General features: G+C 42.0%; 1 protein-coding gene across 1 annotated transcript; it reads left to right on the forward strand.

Moving 5' to 3' along the window:
* Positions 1-4,176: 4,176 nt before the first annotated feature.
* On the forward strand, positions 4,177-6,684 carry LOC135338190 (zinc finger MYM-type protein 1-like). The gene is made up of 2 exons (XM_064534248.1): positions 4,177-4,379; positions 4,513-6,684. Exons 1-2 carry the CDS (start codon positions 4,307-4,309, stop codon positions 6,678-6,680), a joined length of 2,241 nt encoding a protein of 746 aa, XP_064390318.1. The 5' UTR covers positions 4,177-4,306; the 3' UTR covers positions 6,681-6,684.
* Positions 6,685-14,996: the final 8,312 nt, after the last annotated feature.

The following is a 14,996-nucleotide window of genomic DNA, read 5'->3' on the forward strand; positions in this document are numbered from 1 at the left end:
CATCCCAAGCCCAGTGAAGGAGTGAAGAAATACAGATCACGCCAAAGTCTTTGGTTGTGTACAGTTACCATGGTTTTCTAACTCTGATGGTAGTTTCAACACCAGCAAGAAAGGAGCATCCACATGCCAAAGACTGTTTGAACCAGGTACAAAATATCATGTAGAGTTATTCTTAATCTACTAGAGACACCCGCAGGATCAACACGTGCTAGGCTGCCCTGTGATCTTAGTCATGGGATGTTGCTGGAGAAACGATGGAATCTAATCGAGAAATGACTTGTCCCCTCTGGTAGTCCTCTTCTGCATTGCAAACATGCAAGCATGCTAGAACTATAAGTGATCAAGACTATTAGTCTACATGCTATCATTGCTATGGCGAGAGAGAAAATCCCTTCCAAGTCTTCCAGACCAAGCTCACCATCCAGCTAACCATTTTTTGTTCCCCAAGCGATCATTCAAACTAGTTCTGTGGTCTTGCCAAATACAACTTTGCTGTTTCTCCATCATGATGAGAATCACAATTGTTGTGTTCTGTAACCTTAGGGCTAAATAACTTAAGCTAAAGCTGAACTAGCCGGGCCCAGCAGTATAGCCAGTAGAGAAGGGGCGTTACCAGCGATACCGGAAGTGACAAAAAATTGCCGCGCTACGCGCGCCGATTTGTTCCATTTCATAACCTGACCACTCTAAAGTTGGTGGCTACGGCCCTGCTAAAAGAGAATTTAAGCACAGTATAGTATATAAATATAGTATATAAACAAGCAGGAAGTATGTAAGTATGGTAAGTATGTATCTATCTATATTCTATAGTGTACACGAATCTACTGTGTACTGTTATCTAGTCTATAATTATGTTATTGTTTTGTGGTTTTGTGGCTTACCTCAAGAAAAAGAAGTTGATTCTGCCACTGGATTCGATCCACAGGACACAGGAATAATGTGTCCAAAGTGTTTTAACAGACTTTAGTAGCTAACGAAAAGCTTGCGCTTTAGTGCAATTGTGCAAACAGATGATGTGATGCCATAACTCGAGAAAGAAGCTTAGCTTAGCTAATCCACGACTAAACATTCAGTAGAGTTAACATAATATGTTATAATATTATAAACTTGGGAAGCTGCACTTTGCTGTCTGTTCTTTGTGAGACTACACAAGTGTACTTGCACAAAAGTTCTATAGCTACGTCCATAAGTTTCTAGCGGCAACTAATATCTTACTTGCACTAGTGAGCACTGTTTTCTACAGACTAATAAGAAAATTAATATGGTGTCCCCGCAACGTTATGTCGTGGCGTATAAGGATCAGTTATAAGGATCAGTTATACTCATTGAAGTATAACATGGCACGGTATCATGCAAATGTTATATGATTGTGCTTTAAAATAATTATCATCATTTGCCAACCATATCTAAACCCAAGTAATCTACCAACTTCGAGCTCCGCAAATCTTACTTACTCTTACTGGATCAAGGGGGCACAGTCAAGGCTGGCAACAGCACAGAGGAAGACTTGGAAATGCTGACTTCTGGCTTCGCTGATTGTACTCTGACTGAGGTACGAGATAAGTGCTGATTGTTCGTGGCAGAAGCTTTACATGTCATCGATTTGATGCCGGCATTTAGAGTAACAGAAGTCCCAGTATGGCCAGGAGTATGAATATGCCTACGACCGCTTACAGGATGCCGTGATATGTTGCAATCATAGATTGAAAAGTCCCTGCTCCGCGTTATGATTTCGCGCTCGTGATTATTTTTGTTTTGACCGTAGTCTGGTTGTATTTCAACTGTTTCCAGCTCTCCTATCCATCACTCAGAGCCGGGAAATTACTCTAGAGAAGAAGCTTTAAGTCCGCTAGTCCGCTGTCTTTACTCTCCATGTCAACCTAAACAGCAAAAGGCATTGCTTGACTTGTATATAGAATGGTCAATACAGCACAGCATTGTATGGCAGCCAAGACAAAACATGCTGACTATAAAATAATCTCTTTGTAGTTTTAGCCACGCCCTATAACGCAGAGTGTTTCACGCAAAAATGTTAGTTTCCTATGACGACGCAATGGACCGTCCAGGAAAACCAGACGAATCACAGATGGCTCGGTCGTAATGATTCGCATACATCCTACTCCCCGCGTGTCGTCCGCATGTCTTCATGTCTTTAACGCACACATTCCGAACTTTGACCTGATTCCTTTGACACGCGGATGTCGTACCTCCTCTAGTTACTCCCTCCCATCTGATGAGCTAGGAGAAGATGTAAACGTTGTCGCATCTGACATCATATACTCAGATCGTCCGAGAGGCGCGTTGCTCAAGTAAAATTTACATTCAGCAAAAACATACTTGCATTTCTGCATTTAATGCATTTATATGGTGTCTTATACATAAGTCACCCTCTTGCCCTAGCGTATTGTAATCCAATGCGCATTAGTGCGTAAACAGGAATCTCACAATAATAGTAGATCTAATGCTCCAAGCTTGCTGTTGCTGTTGGTTATAACCTGGTTATAACCGTCGGATTCTTAACACAACCATATAGAATGCCCATACAACAAGGAATAAAATGGTGCAACATGTGTTGCCATAACAACCACGCTCACCCGTTTTTCTCATTTTAAATGCTCGGCCTGCGGTGAGATAAAATCCAAAATTTTTAATTTTTTTTTTATGCTTGACTAAGCTTGATTTTCACATCATATGTACTACTTGCCAGAGTCACACAGCTCCTGTCCATAGTGCTAGCGTCTAGGTCCATGTCCTCAGTCCCAGACAGTTCATCAGCGTCAAGCTGGTAGCCTTTGGGAGGTATCCTACTATCCCCTCTCTTTCATAGGCACTGTCATCACCAGAGGAGACATCGCCATTGCTGTCCTCAAGCTGTTCAAGCACATCGGCACAAGTAAACAACCTAGCCATAGCTATAAACTTCGTGCGGTAAGATGCTAATGAAATTTTAACATAGCAACGTGGCTTGGAAATTTCTAGAAGCACGTGATTCTACAGCTCTTCGGGATGTGCGTAGTTCGAGCTACTTCCTAAGTATCGCAGAATTAGAATTTCGCAAAAAAAGTCACTATTGCGGGTCACGATTGCGGGTCACGATTGTGGCCCGTGGCGGTTAAAGGATGATGCTTAGATGTAATTAAAAGTAAAAAGAATTCGGCAAGAAGAACTCGTTTTTATGAGAGACAGTCAATGACAGCCAAAACTAGAGAAAGAAAATCTCAGTGGAGCGGGTTGTCTGGGCACTCTTGTGGTGGTATATGTGTACCGTCAATTGCTCCCCAACGCACTGTGGAAACCCCAATTTCTCTTTAAACGCATCACATACGGATATACTTTACTTGATGGTCAACAATGCACATACACACTCACATACACACATCTTTGGTTATGAGGCAAACCGAGACACCAAACAAATGGGAGAGAAACCAGCTTTCCGTATTTCATAGATTTTAATTCCTGGCAGACGAATAAAAACGTCATTCGGAAATTCTGCATCCAGTCTTGATAGGTAAACGAAGGTTGGCATTGCATTCCATCATACTCCAAGGATAACAATGGTCTTTTCATGGACATTTACGTTGGCTGGGGCCAGCCACAATGCAAGAGTTTTCTCACTGTTCAGAAAAGGTCAAGAAGAATCTCTCGTCATTTTAGGTGATCCAGCGTACCTCTTTTTGAAGTGGCGCTTACCCCGACACAGGAACCCTCAACGATATACCTACTCTTGTTTCAGCTTGTCTGTGAAGGGAATTAGATGCAGATATAACATAAGGAGTACATTAACACAATATTTTAGTACTAATTATGTGACATAGTATTATAATATTATCCTATGGATTATCATGAGTCTGTGCCAGTAACTGCACGAGTGCCTGCAAATCCATGGGATAATGCATTTATACATGCACCATAACTGAAGAAAAGTGTGACAACCGTTTTTGAAACCAAAACGACTAGCGAGCCTATGGTGGTGCAGTACACTGCAATACTCTGCTCAAAGCACCCACTCCCAACACTGATGCCTGTTTGATGCATTAAAATTAATATGAACACTGACAACCTCCTGACCACTGCAAAAAGAGCACAGAAGTGATACAGAGCATCAGAAAACAAGAAAAGAGACTGATAAACATTGCAATGCAATGCATGATTATAAGTGTGTAAACTATGTTTTTCATAGGCGTAGGAACCAGGGGGGCAAGGGGGGCAGTTGCCCCCCTCAGCCAAATATTTTGCTTTTTCGCCCCCCTTAGCCAGCACTGCTCTCTAATTGAAAAAATATTGTGAGCATGTGGCAAAAATAACAATGTATCAGGCCAAGATTACTTTTTCAAGTCTGTCTGACAGTAGTACTACCAGTGCTTCTTTGGATCAAGCAGGTAAGTGAATTATAGCCCCAGTATAAGCTTAAATGTAGCTATCTAGCTTAAACAGCTTGCTCAAATTGACAATGCTCTCTAGCCTTACAGCTATGTAGTGACATGATTTAATGAGAATGTTTTATACCCATAGAGTCTGAAGCTTCGAGTACCCAAGCTGCTTGCAATTGCCAGGGGTGTAAAGACATTAACATTCCTTTTCAACCTCAGCTACCAGCTGTGAAGGATGAGAGACCTATTTTGACGAGATGGTATGAGCTCTACCCATGGATAACTGTGTGTTCAGAAAATAGGAAAATATTTTGCTATTTGTGCAGAGCTGCTAAGGCAAACAATTTGCTGAGTGTGACTCCTACAAGGAAGTATCAGCCAGCATTCGTGGAAGATGGTTTCAACAATTTTAAGAAAGCCATAGACAGGTTTCGTGCTCACGAAGATAGTAACATGCATAAAGAAGTTGTGCTGAAGAGATCTACAGGTGTGAGGGTAGACACTCTGCTGAGCACACAGCTTGCAACTGATCAACTTTATCATAGAACAATGCTTATGAAACTACTCTCTACCATTAAGTTCCTTGTAAGACAAGGATTGCCTCTTCGTGGAAAACATGACGGTGATGATCCTGAAGGAAATCTAGCCCAACTTCTTCTACTTAGGGCTGAAGAAGATAAAAAAATGCTGAGATGGCTTAAACAGCGTGATTATCTTTCGCCCGAGATTGTGAATGAAATTATTACCAAAATGGGGCAGTTTGTACTTAGAGATATACTGTCACATGTGAAAGAGAGTCGTTTTTATTCAATCTTAGCTGATGAAGCCACTGACGTATCCCACCAAGAGCAAATGTGTCTCTCTGTTCGCTGGATTGATGAAGATCTAAATGTTCATGAAGATGGATTAGGATTGTTTCAATTACCTGATACTAAAGCCTGTACTGTTTTCTCTGCTATCAAGGACATTCTAATTAGATGTACCTTACCTTTGTGTTCAATACGAGGTCAAGCATACGACGGTGCTTCTACAATGAGTGGGATAAGAAATGGTGTACAAGCCCTAATGAAATCTGAAGTTCCTGAGGCATTGTATGTTCATTGCTTAGCTCATAATCTTAATCTCGTCCTCAAAGATGTTACAAACAAATCTGAACTGGTCAGGAATGTAATGGATTTCATATACAATCTTGTACAGCTCATACGCTTTTCTCCCAAGCGGCTATCCTTGTTCGATTCACTCCGTAAAGATATTGCTCTACAAGGAGATGGGAGTACTCCATCACTGAGAGTGCTTTGTCCCACACGCTGGACTGTTCGTCATACTGCTATAAATTCTATCTTGAGAAATTATCAGGTGTTGATTGATGCTTTGGAAATTATTCAGAAAGGCCATGATGAGTACGCAGCAAAAGCCAACGGTCTACTTGGGCGTATGGAATGCTTTGACACGTACTTTGCACTGAAACTTGCTTACTTGGTATTTTCTGCTTCTGAGCAGTTGTCCATTAACTTGCAAGCAGTGGACCTAACAATTCAGGAAGCAACTACAGGTGCTAGTCTACTTGCATCCCACCTAAAAGCTCTTCGGACTGAATCTAAATTTGATCAGTTTTATAGTTCAGTATGTGAGGAAAGCAAGCATTTCACTGAAGAGCCCAAATTGCCTCGCCAAAGGAAATTACCCAAGAGGTATAATACTGGAAGTACTGCACACCAATACACAGACCCTAAGTCAAGGTTTAGACGTGCGTATTATGAAGTACTAGAACTTGCTGGAGGTGAGATCGATAGAAGATTTGATCAGAAAGATATGAAAATTATAAAAGAAATTGAAATACTCCTGCTGAATGCTGCAAATGGAAGACCATATGATATTGAGATCCTTCCTCCCTCCGTAAAAAGTTTCCTTGAGAAGGACTTTGATTTGAAACGTTTGTGTACACATCTTGCACTAGTTGCTGATATGGTTAAGCAAGCTACTCCACAAGTAACAACTGTGACAAATATAAGGACTATAGCTCAAGCGATTAATAGCAATCATATTTACAAGAAAATGCTGTCTGAAGTGTTTATGCTACTCTCATTGTACTTTACCTTCCCTGTAACAACAGCTTCAGCCGAAAGATCGTTTTCAGCACTGCGAAGGCTCAAAACATTCTTGAGGAGCACAATGACTGAATGTAGACTTAACAATCTTTTTTTGCTTTATGTACACAAACATAGGACAGACAGGATAGATTTATTAGCTATAGCGAAGGATTTTATTTCTGTTAATTCTAGAAGACAAAGATATTTTGGAGAATTTTAAATTGTGTCTCAGTGATATTGGTATAACATATTGTTTGCCCCCCTTAGGTAAAACATCTTCCGACCCCTATGTTTTTCTTGTTCTCTCACTGCTGAAAACGTTTTATTCCAAATAAGAATCACTTCCTAGTGTTCAATAACAAGTGTGCAATAATACTTCCGGGTGTGCGATATGGAAATATATCTGCACAGTCGGTGATGAGTCGCTTCCTGTGCAATTCTTCCTCTCTTTTTTCAATCTTTCCTCTGCTTCTCAGCTTAACCCTTTCATTAAAGAATAAATACAGTTTTTTTTTAATTCATATATGATGAACAGGTAGCGCAGACCCCAGAGGTATCTTGACACTATCATCGTTACCTAGCAACTGACTACTCCCCCTAAATAATGGGAAAGTGACTAAACACTAAATAACTCAATGTTCTCAATGTTCTCACGGAGACATGGGTAAGCAGCTGTGAGGTCACATTGGCTCCCGGGAAATGTTTTCTTCACCTACACATTCTTCACCTACACCTACACACAGTTGCCAACTAGTCAGTTAGCTATCAAGGCTATCCAGATCCAGGAACTTAGTCAGGCTGCCATCTGCCCTAGAACGGTTGTACTAAGAAGATCTCGAAGCCATTATCAATTAGTCACATGCGGTCATGCGGTCACTTTTCTTTCAGCAGTACTGTGCAGTACTGTGCCTCGAGGCAAGATATTAAATATACCACGTGAAAGAGCAGCTCAATGCGCATGTGCTGGTGCAAAGCGTGAGGCAAGATATTAAAGAGCAGCTCAATGCGCATGTGCTGGTACTTACAATGTGCTGGTACTGCTGGTACTTACAGCGTGTGCATACAACAATTTTTGAAAATAGTCAGTCGGGGAAAGGTCTTGTTTCTTCGGGTTTTTTTTTGTTTTGTTTTAGGGGGTGTATAGATTTTAAGTTGTGCACTTGTATGTTTTCTATGAACTTACATTCATCTGTTTTCGCCTCTCCTTCAACAGCACCGGCACGTGTGGCTGCTGCTATCTATGTTAATATATTCGTGATAATTTTCAAAAAATCGTTGTGGGCGCGCTATGCGCACGCGCTGTAGGTACCAGCACATGCTGCATGGTATTTTTAATATCTTGCCTCGAGGTACGCTTCGTGCAGTATTTCCGAAAGAAAAGTGACCAACAGTATTTTACAGTGCCATCAGCAAGTCCTATCAGCAAGTCAAGAATGTTTACGACCAGAAGCTCAATTCGCCTGGGATGGCAAATTCTAGCCAACTCTTCTTAAGGTATGTCAAATGTCAATGCAATCATGGTCTCTGTGTAAATGTTTGATCTGACGACAGTCTTGATTCTTGCCACTGAAAAGATTGATCAGCTTACCAGGAGGTGACAGGCAGCGTACAAAGTATGACCACCAGTACGTACCTTGATGTTACCTTGATGTTGAGGAAAAGAGACTTTGTAGTTTACATTGCAAACATTGATTATTATTATAATTTATTGTACGGCTTAATTATATTATTATACTATACATTCATGTACCTCATGTACCTGGATCCAAGAACCTTGTTGTGCTGCATGTTGTGGTTGTTGTTGTGAGGCAAGCTCAAGTGTTTGATCAGCAAACCACTTCCTGCTGCCTAGCCTTATTATTGAGCCCCTCCCCACTCTCTTTATTAGTTCCCATGGATTTCCCATGGGATATATCCCAGTAACGATCGAAGTTTTTTAGGCTAGCTAGCTAGATCTAACTGGTATAAAGTTATTGTAACTATCACTATTAAGCTGTGTAGCTTCTTTCTAGCCAGCCAGTGATGGTTGAACTATCTACTTGAGCTTCTCTGAGTCTGGATAGGGTGCTGGAGCACCAGAGCCTGGATGGGGGTGCTGGAGCTGGAGCACCCTAAGCACCACCCTGTGTACGCCCCTGTAGTCTGTATGCTTAGTCTAGTTAGTAGCTTAGTCTAGTTAGTACACAAGTGGGCCACCATTGAATTTGTAAATCTGTGTGTAGGTGAAGAAAACACACCTACATCTGCCTTGAGAGAAGTTTCTGAACATTGAGAGTTACTTCATGCCTTTTTATGTATGTTTATTGTTTATGTTTATAATTTGTAACGAAATCGTTAATTAGTGGGGGTGGTCCGTAACGGCTCATGAGATATGTATTTTTAAAGAAAAATGTATATTTATTCTGTATTTTGTTTTTTTAATTAAAGCAGGAAAGGGTTAAGTAGTATCATTCTTACTTTATTTCTTACAACTCCGTCCAGTTGCTCCCCAGATAGTTATTAGTGCCTTCATTTCATTGTCACTCCATCTGTTCATTGCCACAAATGATAATATTGTTTGGGGAATGGGCAATATAAAGCAGTGCAACAAAATGGATGCTTAGCTAATAGTCTAGGCGCTAATAGTCTAGGCAAGTTTTAAGTCAACAGCACCGATTTTATAATGGAGGTAGGTCAAAACCACAAAATGTTAGTCAACATCGTGAAAGAAATGTTAAGAAAAAGTAAGACGATATTTATCTTATTAAACGATTGTACAGATGGCGAGCCCTGAGGCGAGACCCATAGAATCCACGCCGATTAAAGTATGGTTCGTAGGAACAACAGAGAGCTACCGCAGTCTTCTCACAAACTTCCTCAGATCTTACAGAGAGGCTCAGCAGAATCACAGACATTTCACAGACATTCCAATAACTCCAGATGATGGTTTCTCCCAGCAGGCTAGAAAGTTTTTGTCAGCAGCCAAGGCTAGGGGCAAGTTCAAAGTTCAATGTAGGGTTCTCCACACACACACGTAGCAAGACCACCATTAGCTAAGCGTCAGACCGTTGGAGCAGATTGGAAAACTTTGTTCACGGCAGACTGACCAGACTGAGCTAAACATTTGATGCTAGATGTTGATTTGAGATGGCTTAAGGGTGTGGTCTGTATGTGTAAGGCCAGTTGTGTAAGGCCAGTTGTTAGAAAATTCATAACACACAAACTGGAACTGGAGCTAGGTACACACTATACCGGATGCTGCCAGCCCAAAACAAACACTCAGCCCAGGAGCCTGACCGTGTCAGACGGTACCTACACTGAGTCAAACCGCGTCCGGAGAACACCTCCTGGGACCACAGCAAACGTCACATAAGGCGTCCTCGCTGCGGATGGGCAAATAGTATTCACGAACATCCACAAAATACTCGTGATGTTCTTGCAACATCGCAATGAATTGGAAGAATCCGCATCACTGATCATCAAACAAACATTTGCATCAATACATAGGTATGCATATGCATGCTACTAGAGCCGTCCATTGGAGAGCCGTCCATTGGGGGCGGTAATGGTAAGACTGCCTTTTGCAACCTTCATTCACATTGCACATGTTGTCATACGTTGTCATACGCTAGGCTAGGTACATAGCAGTTGGCAGAAAGCCGATGAAAATAACTTGCATTGGTGATGCATGTATAACATAATAAAATGCAGTATTATGTACTGCACTGTACTGCATTGTATACTTAAACGCATGCGTGTTCTCACTTGTATAATGGTTGCCAAGCGGCTCCTGCTCGCACAATAAATTGGTGTCCAAAAATGGAAATTTCAAACATTGACGAATGAAACTTAATACGACTGGCGGCATCGCTACTGCTAATTTTCAAAAGATGATTGTAATATGCGCACTTTCATGTGATATTTTTTTATACAGTACCAATTGATCATTGCTACGAGTGAGGATATCGGGTATCATAGCCAGATAGGAAGCTACTGTTAGGGGGATTGGTCAAAACGTAGTGCAGGGGATGTGATTAAATCTCAAAACGATGCCCCGAACCATGAGACTGCCTCTGCCTTTTCTGTACAGTAACAGTAACAAAGGATTTTATATGGATAAAGACTTTAAATAGTATGCTAAAGACGTTTGACTCTAGTTGGGCTATGTACCTCGCTTGGTTGATAGAAATAAGCTATTGGCATTGAAATAGTGATGAAATAGTGACGATAGTGTATTTGGCTATGCTTCCTAGTGATTTGTATGTGGATGTCAGTGATCTAGACAATGCAGACCTGTCAACGAAATAGTGGCCCATGGGCAGAAAGCCGAGAATTTGCTCTATAAAGTACCGTTAGACTGTTTTTATATCGTAGCTAATTATTTCCCGGGAAAAAGGGCGTCTGCTGGTACGACCTCACAGAGAACTTTTTGCATATCCTGATTGAACCATGTCACGGTACACTTATTTAGTGTCTTTAGCCACTCTGTACATGTGCCCTCATACAGTATTAAACAATTGCTAATTAGTGGGGATGGTCAGTTGCTAGGTAACGAAATGGTGTCAAGATACCTCTGGGGTCTGCGCTACCTGTAGGAAATAGTTACAAGTCATTTCAATGTATGGTAATTATATGAATTTTTAAAGAAATTATAAAAACGGGGAAAGGATGTTGTCACTTCAGCAAAGCAATGACAAAGCAAGGTGACACCAGGAATAGTGCTGTTGAACGGTAAGTATAGTGTGGCAAATTGGAGGGCTTCCCCTAACATACATAAATGTTTAGTAAGTATAGATGATACTTGTCTGCCAGTGTATTTAATGCTCTGTGAATGCTCGATGGTCGAGTCCTTCAAGAAACTTAAATCCTCAATGGAGAAAGTTTAAGAAACTTAAATCCTCAAGATTCATGTCGTGACAAAGATATGGGTGAGAGGGGGACGTCTTGAAGCAGTGTATATATCAGAAGGAAAGTGATGGTGGGAACAACTTTAGGACAAAGAACTTGCTATGCGCATACCGAGGAAGATTACTCAAAACTCTACCCCGCCAATAAGTGACTTTTTTGCGGAATTCTAAGTCTGCGATACTTAGAAAGTAGCTCGAACTACGCACATTCGGAAGAGCTGTAAAATCACGTGCAATTTAAGTCTAGCTAGCCACGTTGCTATGTTAAAATTTCATTAGCATATCGCTATGGCTAAGTTGTGCCGATGTTGCTTGAACAGCCTATGACTACCGGCCAGAACTGTCTGGGACGGACGGTGAAGAAAGACAGAGGGTTCACTGTGTGAGTAGTATAGTATAGCTAGAATGGTTTCTATGTTATAACCGAGTTCAGTTGAATGATAAATGTAAACTCTGACAATCCCTTTGCCGAAACTTCACCTACACTGCCAGACATCAACAAACTTTCATTGTCGCCGGACAGTCCATCACACGATGACACACTTTTGTCATCAGCACACTTTTGTCATCAGGAACCGTCATCGTTGGACAGTGACCCACTTCCATCAGACGGTCCACCCCCTTAACATCAGGGGGCTCGGTGAACGAGATATGAAATTTACAAGCTCACTGTTCATTAAGAATAACTATAAAATACGTATACACAATGACTACTCTATTCTAAGTAATGCTAGTTCACCACATTCCTCCTAGGAGAACTTCCTTAAGAGGAGAACATCGGCTTAGCTCCGCGGCGGTATGTCGTTGAGTTCAGTTCCATTCGTCTCGATCAATTGGAATTGAGTTTCCTGTATCATTTGTAAGTGAGGTCCACTCCTGTTTTCTAAGTTGTCACCGACGAATGTGACACCGACGAATGCGTCCATTTAATAAAAAACTGAACATTAGTTCCTTGCAAATAGTTTCGGATCGATCTCCTACATTCAATTGTGTAGCCTTGGCCTTAGTATCGTGCTGTTCATTCTGTTTCCTCTGTGCCTTCAACAGATCCAATCTGGTTGTTGCATCTCCGCTGGAGTCAAACCCGTAGTGGAATGCTAGTACTCTTGCTAATTTTCTTTGAAGATTTCTCTCCTTCTTTAAACCTTTTTTTACTATCTGCACTGCAAGCCCATTCAAATGTTCAATTCCATTTGTTTTCAGAAAGTCTTCAAACTCGTGCGTGACTTACAAAACATGTCTGTGACAATAAGTCCGTTGTGAGTTCTTGGAGTGTCACGCAGGACTATGGCACCAGTTAGCCAAACTACCTAATACCTAATACTGTTCAATGTAAGTCAATGTTCATATAATATAGTCATCCAAAGCAGAGATGATACATTCAATCATAAAGTATATTCAGCACAACACACGTGCTGCTATTAATAGACTAACCTATAGCTATTAATAGAATAACATAACGAGTATAGGTAAGTATAGGTAAGGATCGTTACATATCCCCCCCCCTGAGTTTGGGGTTCGTCCTCGAAACTCAGGTATGATAAATAGGGTCATTGTCGGGTCATTGTCGTAATTCATTTCTTGGAGCGAATACGTGTCATTGGACCAGTATATCATTGGACCAGTATATTGATCAACGTAGGATATTGATCAACGTAGGAAGTCACATCACGTGATCTACGGACACGTCCACTCCATACTTGATCACCTTGTTCGGGATAACACATGCGGACTCGGTTCAAATAGGTTCAAATATATGAACGAAGATTGATTCGTCTTTGGGTCGACCAACGAGCAACGTTGGTATCAATCACCTTTAACGGACCGTGAAAGGGCCGCGATAGTTTCCAGGTTTTACCTTGCTGTTCTGCGGGCATGAAAACCGTGAACTCTCAATACTGCCAGCTTCCAAGCGAGAGACAAGATCCAGTTTGACTCCGGTTCTGAGCGAGCAAACTCTCGGTTGGAATGCGGGGATCACGTCCATGCATTAGGAAAAACGGCGATTCCTTAGTTGATTCCTGAGCACTACACACAAGTACGGAAGGTGTACGTCCCAGTCTCGGTTGTGGACATTGCATGACTTGGCAATCATGTTGGTGAGAGTCATATTAAATCGTTCCACCATGCCATCGGTTTGGGAGTGGTAGCCCGATGTATTGATTTTTCTTACATCAAGTAATTTGCAAATTTCTTGCACCAATGTCGACAGCGCCACGGTCAGACAACAACTCCTTAGGAATACCGTGTCGACACACTATTTGCTCAGTGAACAACTTTGCAATTGTCTCGGCCTTCTGATCAGGTATTGCAAATGCTTCGGGCCATTTCGTGAAATAATCCACAAATACAGCCACGTACTTGTTACCATTAGTTGTGAGAGGTAACTGTAGTATATCGATGGCAACTCGATGAAATGGTCCGCCAACAGGTATCGGATGTAGAGGAGGTTTGAAACATCTGCGGCCCGTCTTGCGAGTGGAACATTCTAGGCACGAGTGACTGACATCATTGTCTCAGGCGATCGTGGACTTTCTTATCAGCAAGGTGGCCTGACCTGCAAAACGACCCTTGTGAGCTTCTTCCATCAGCTGTTGTCGTAGACTCAGAGGTACGGCTATACAAGGGCGGTCTCTATCTTCTCTAGAGTACACCATTAACTACAGTGAAGTACTTGCTTTCTAGCACGATCTTCTGAGATGACTTCTCGACGAAGTCACTATCCTCCGCTTGGAGTCGACTAACTTCCTGCATCAGGTATAACAGGACTGTAGTCTTGAGCTACAGATTCCACAGCACCAATTGAACTCTCCGTGAGCAACTCGTCCCTCACTTTCGTCCCGGCTTGTGCTGGTTAAGGCCCATCTTGCCAGCTTGCCAGATGGTTTCGGCGTATTGAGAATAGCCAGACAAGCGGTATGGTCAGTAACCACGGTGCATGGGTGTCCAAGTATGTACAGTCTCTAGCTCATAGTTACTTTCGTGTTTGTTGACACATCGTGAGGCGTAAGCCACCGGGTGTATTGATTGTTGTTGGGCCAAGACAGCACCCAACCCGACTGTACTTGCATCAGTCTCCAAAACAAAACTGCAGTTAGGGCCAAACCGAGGATATGTCAACACAGGGGTAGTCGTCAGCGCCAATTTCAGCTTCTCAAAAGCGGACTTGCACTCTCCAGTCCATCGAAACGGAACGTCTTTAGTTTGTGTAGTGGAGCAGCCACTTCAGCAAACTTAGGTACGAAGCGACGGTAGTAGGACGCAAGTCCTAGGAAACGTTTCAGGGATGTCATATCCACAGGACACAGGTAACACTTGATCCTTTCCGTTTTTGACGGGTCTGGTTCAATACCAGTCGCAGAGACTGCGTGACCAAAGAGACTACGTGACCAAGAAAATTGACTTTATCTTTCAGGAGCTCACATTTCTTTGGCTTTAACCGAAGCAAAGCCAGCGACTAAACACTTGGCGTAGATGTTGTAGGTGGTCCTGGAACGTCTTGGAAGCGTCATCGAGGTATACAAAACAACAATGATACTCCAACCCAGAAAGAACTCTCTGCATTACCCGTTGAAAAGTGGCAGGTGCATTACACAAACCGAATGGCATCTCAAAGAGGCCATTGTGAGTAGTGAAGGCACTCTTCTGGC

This window comes from Halichondria panicea, chromosome 1, assembly GCF_963675165.1.
Source record: "Halichondria panicea chromosome 1, odHalPani1.1, whole genome shotgun sequence".
NCBI lineage: Eukaryota > Metazoa > Porifera > Demospongiae > Suberitida > Halichondriidae > Halichondria > Halichondria panicea.

Bases quoted from the DNA above. Each gene is read 5' to 3' on its own strand.
- LOC135338190 (XM_064534248.1), top strand. From the start codon at position 4,307: ATGTATCAGGCCAAGATTACTTTTTCAAGTCTGTCTGACAGTAGTACT. The intron at 4,380-4,512 runs GTAAGTGAATTA...TTATACCCATAG, and splicing joins TGCTTCTTTGGATCAAGCAG to AGTCTGAAGCTTCGAGTACC.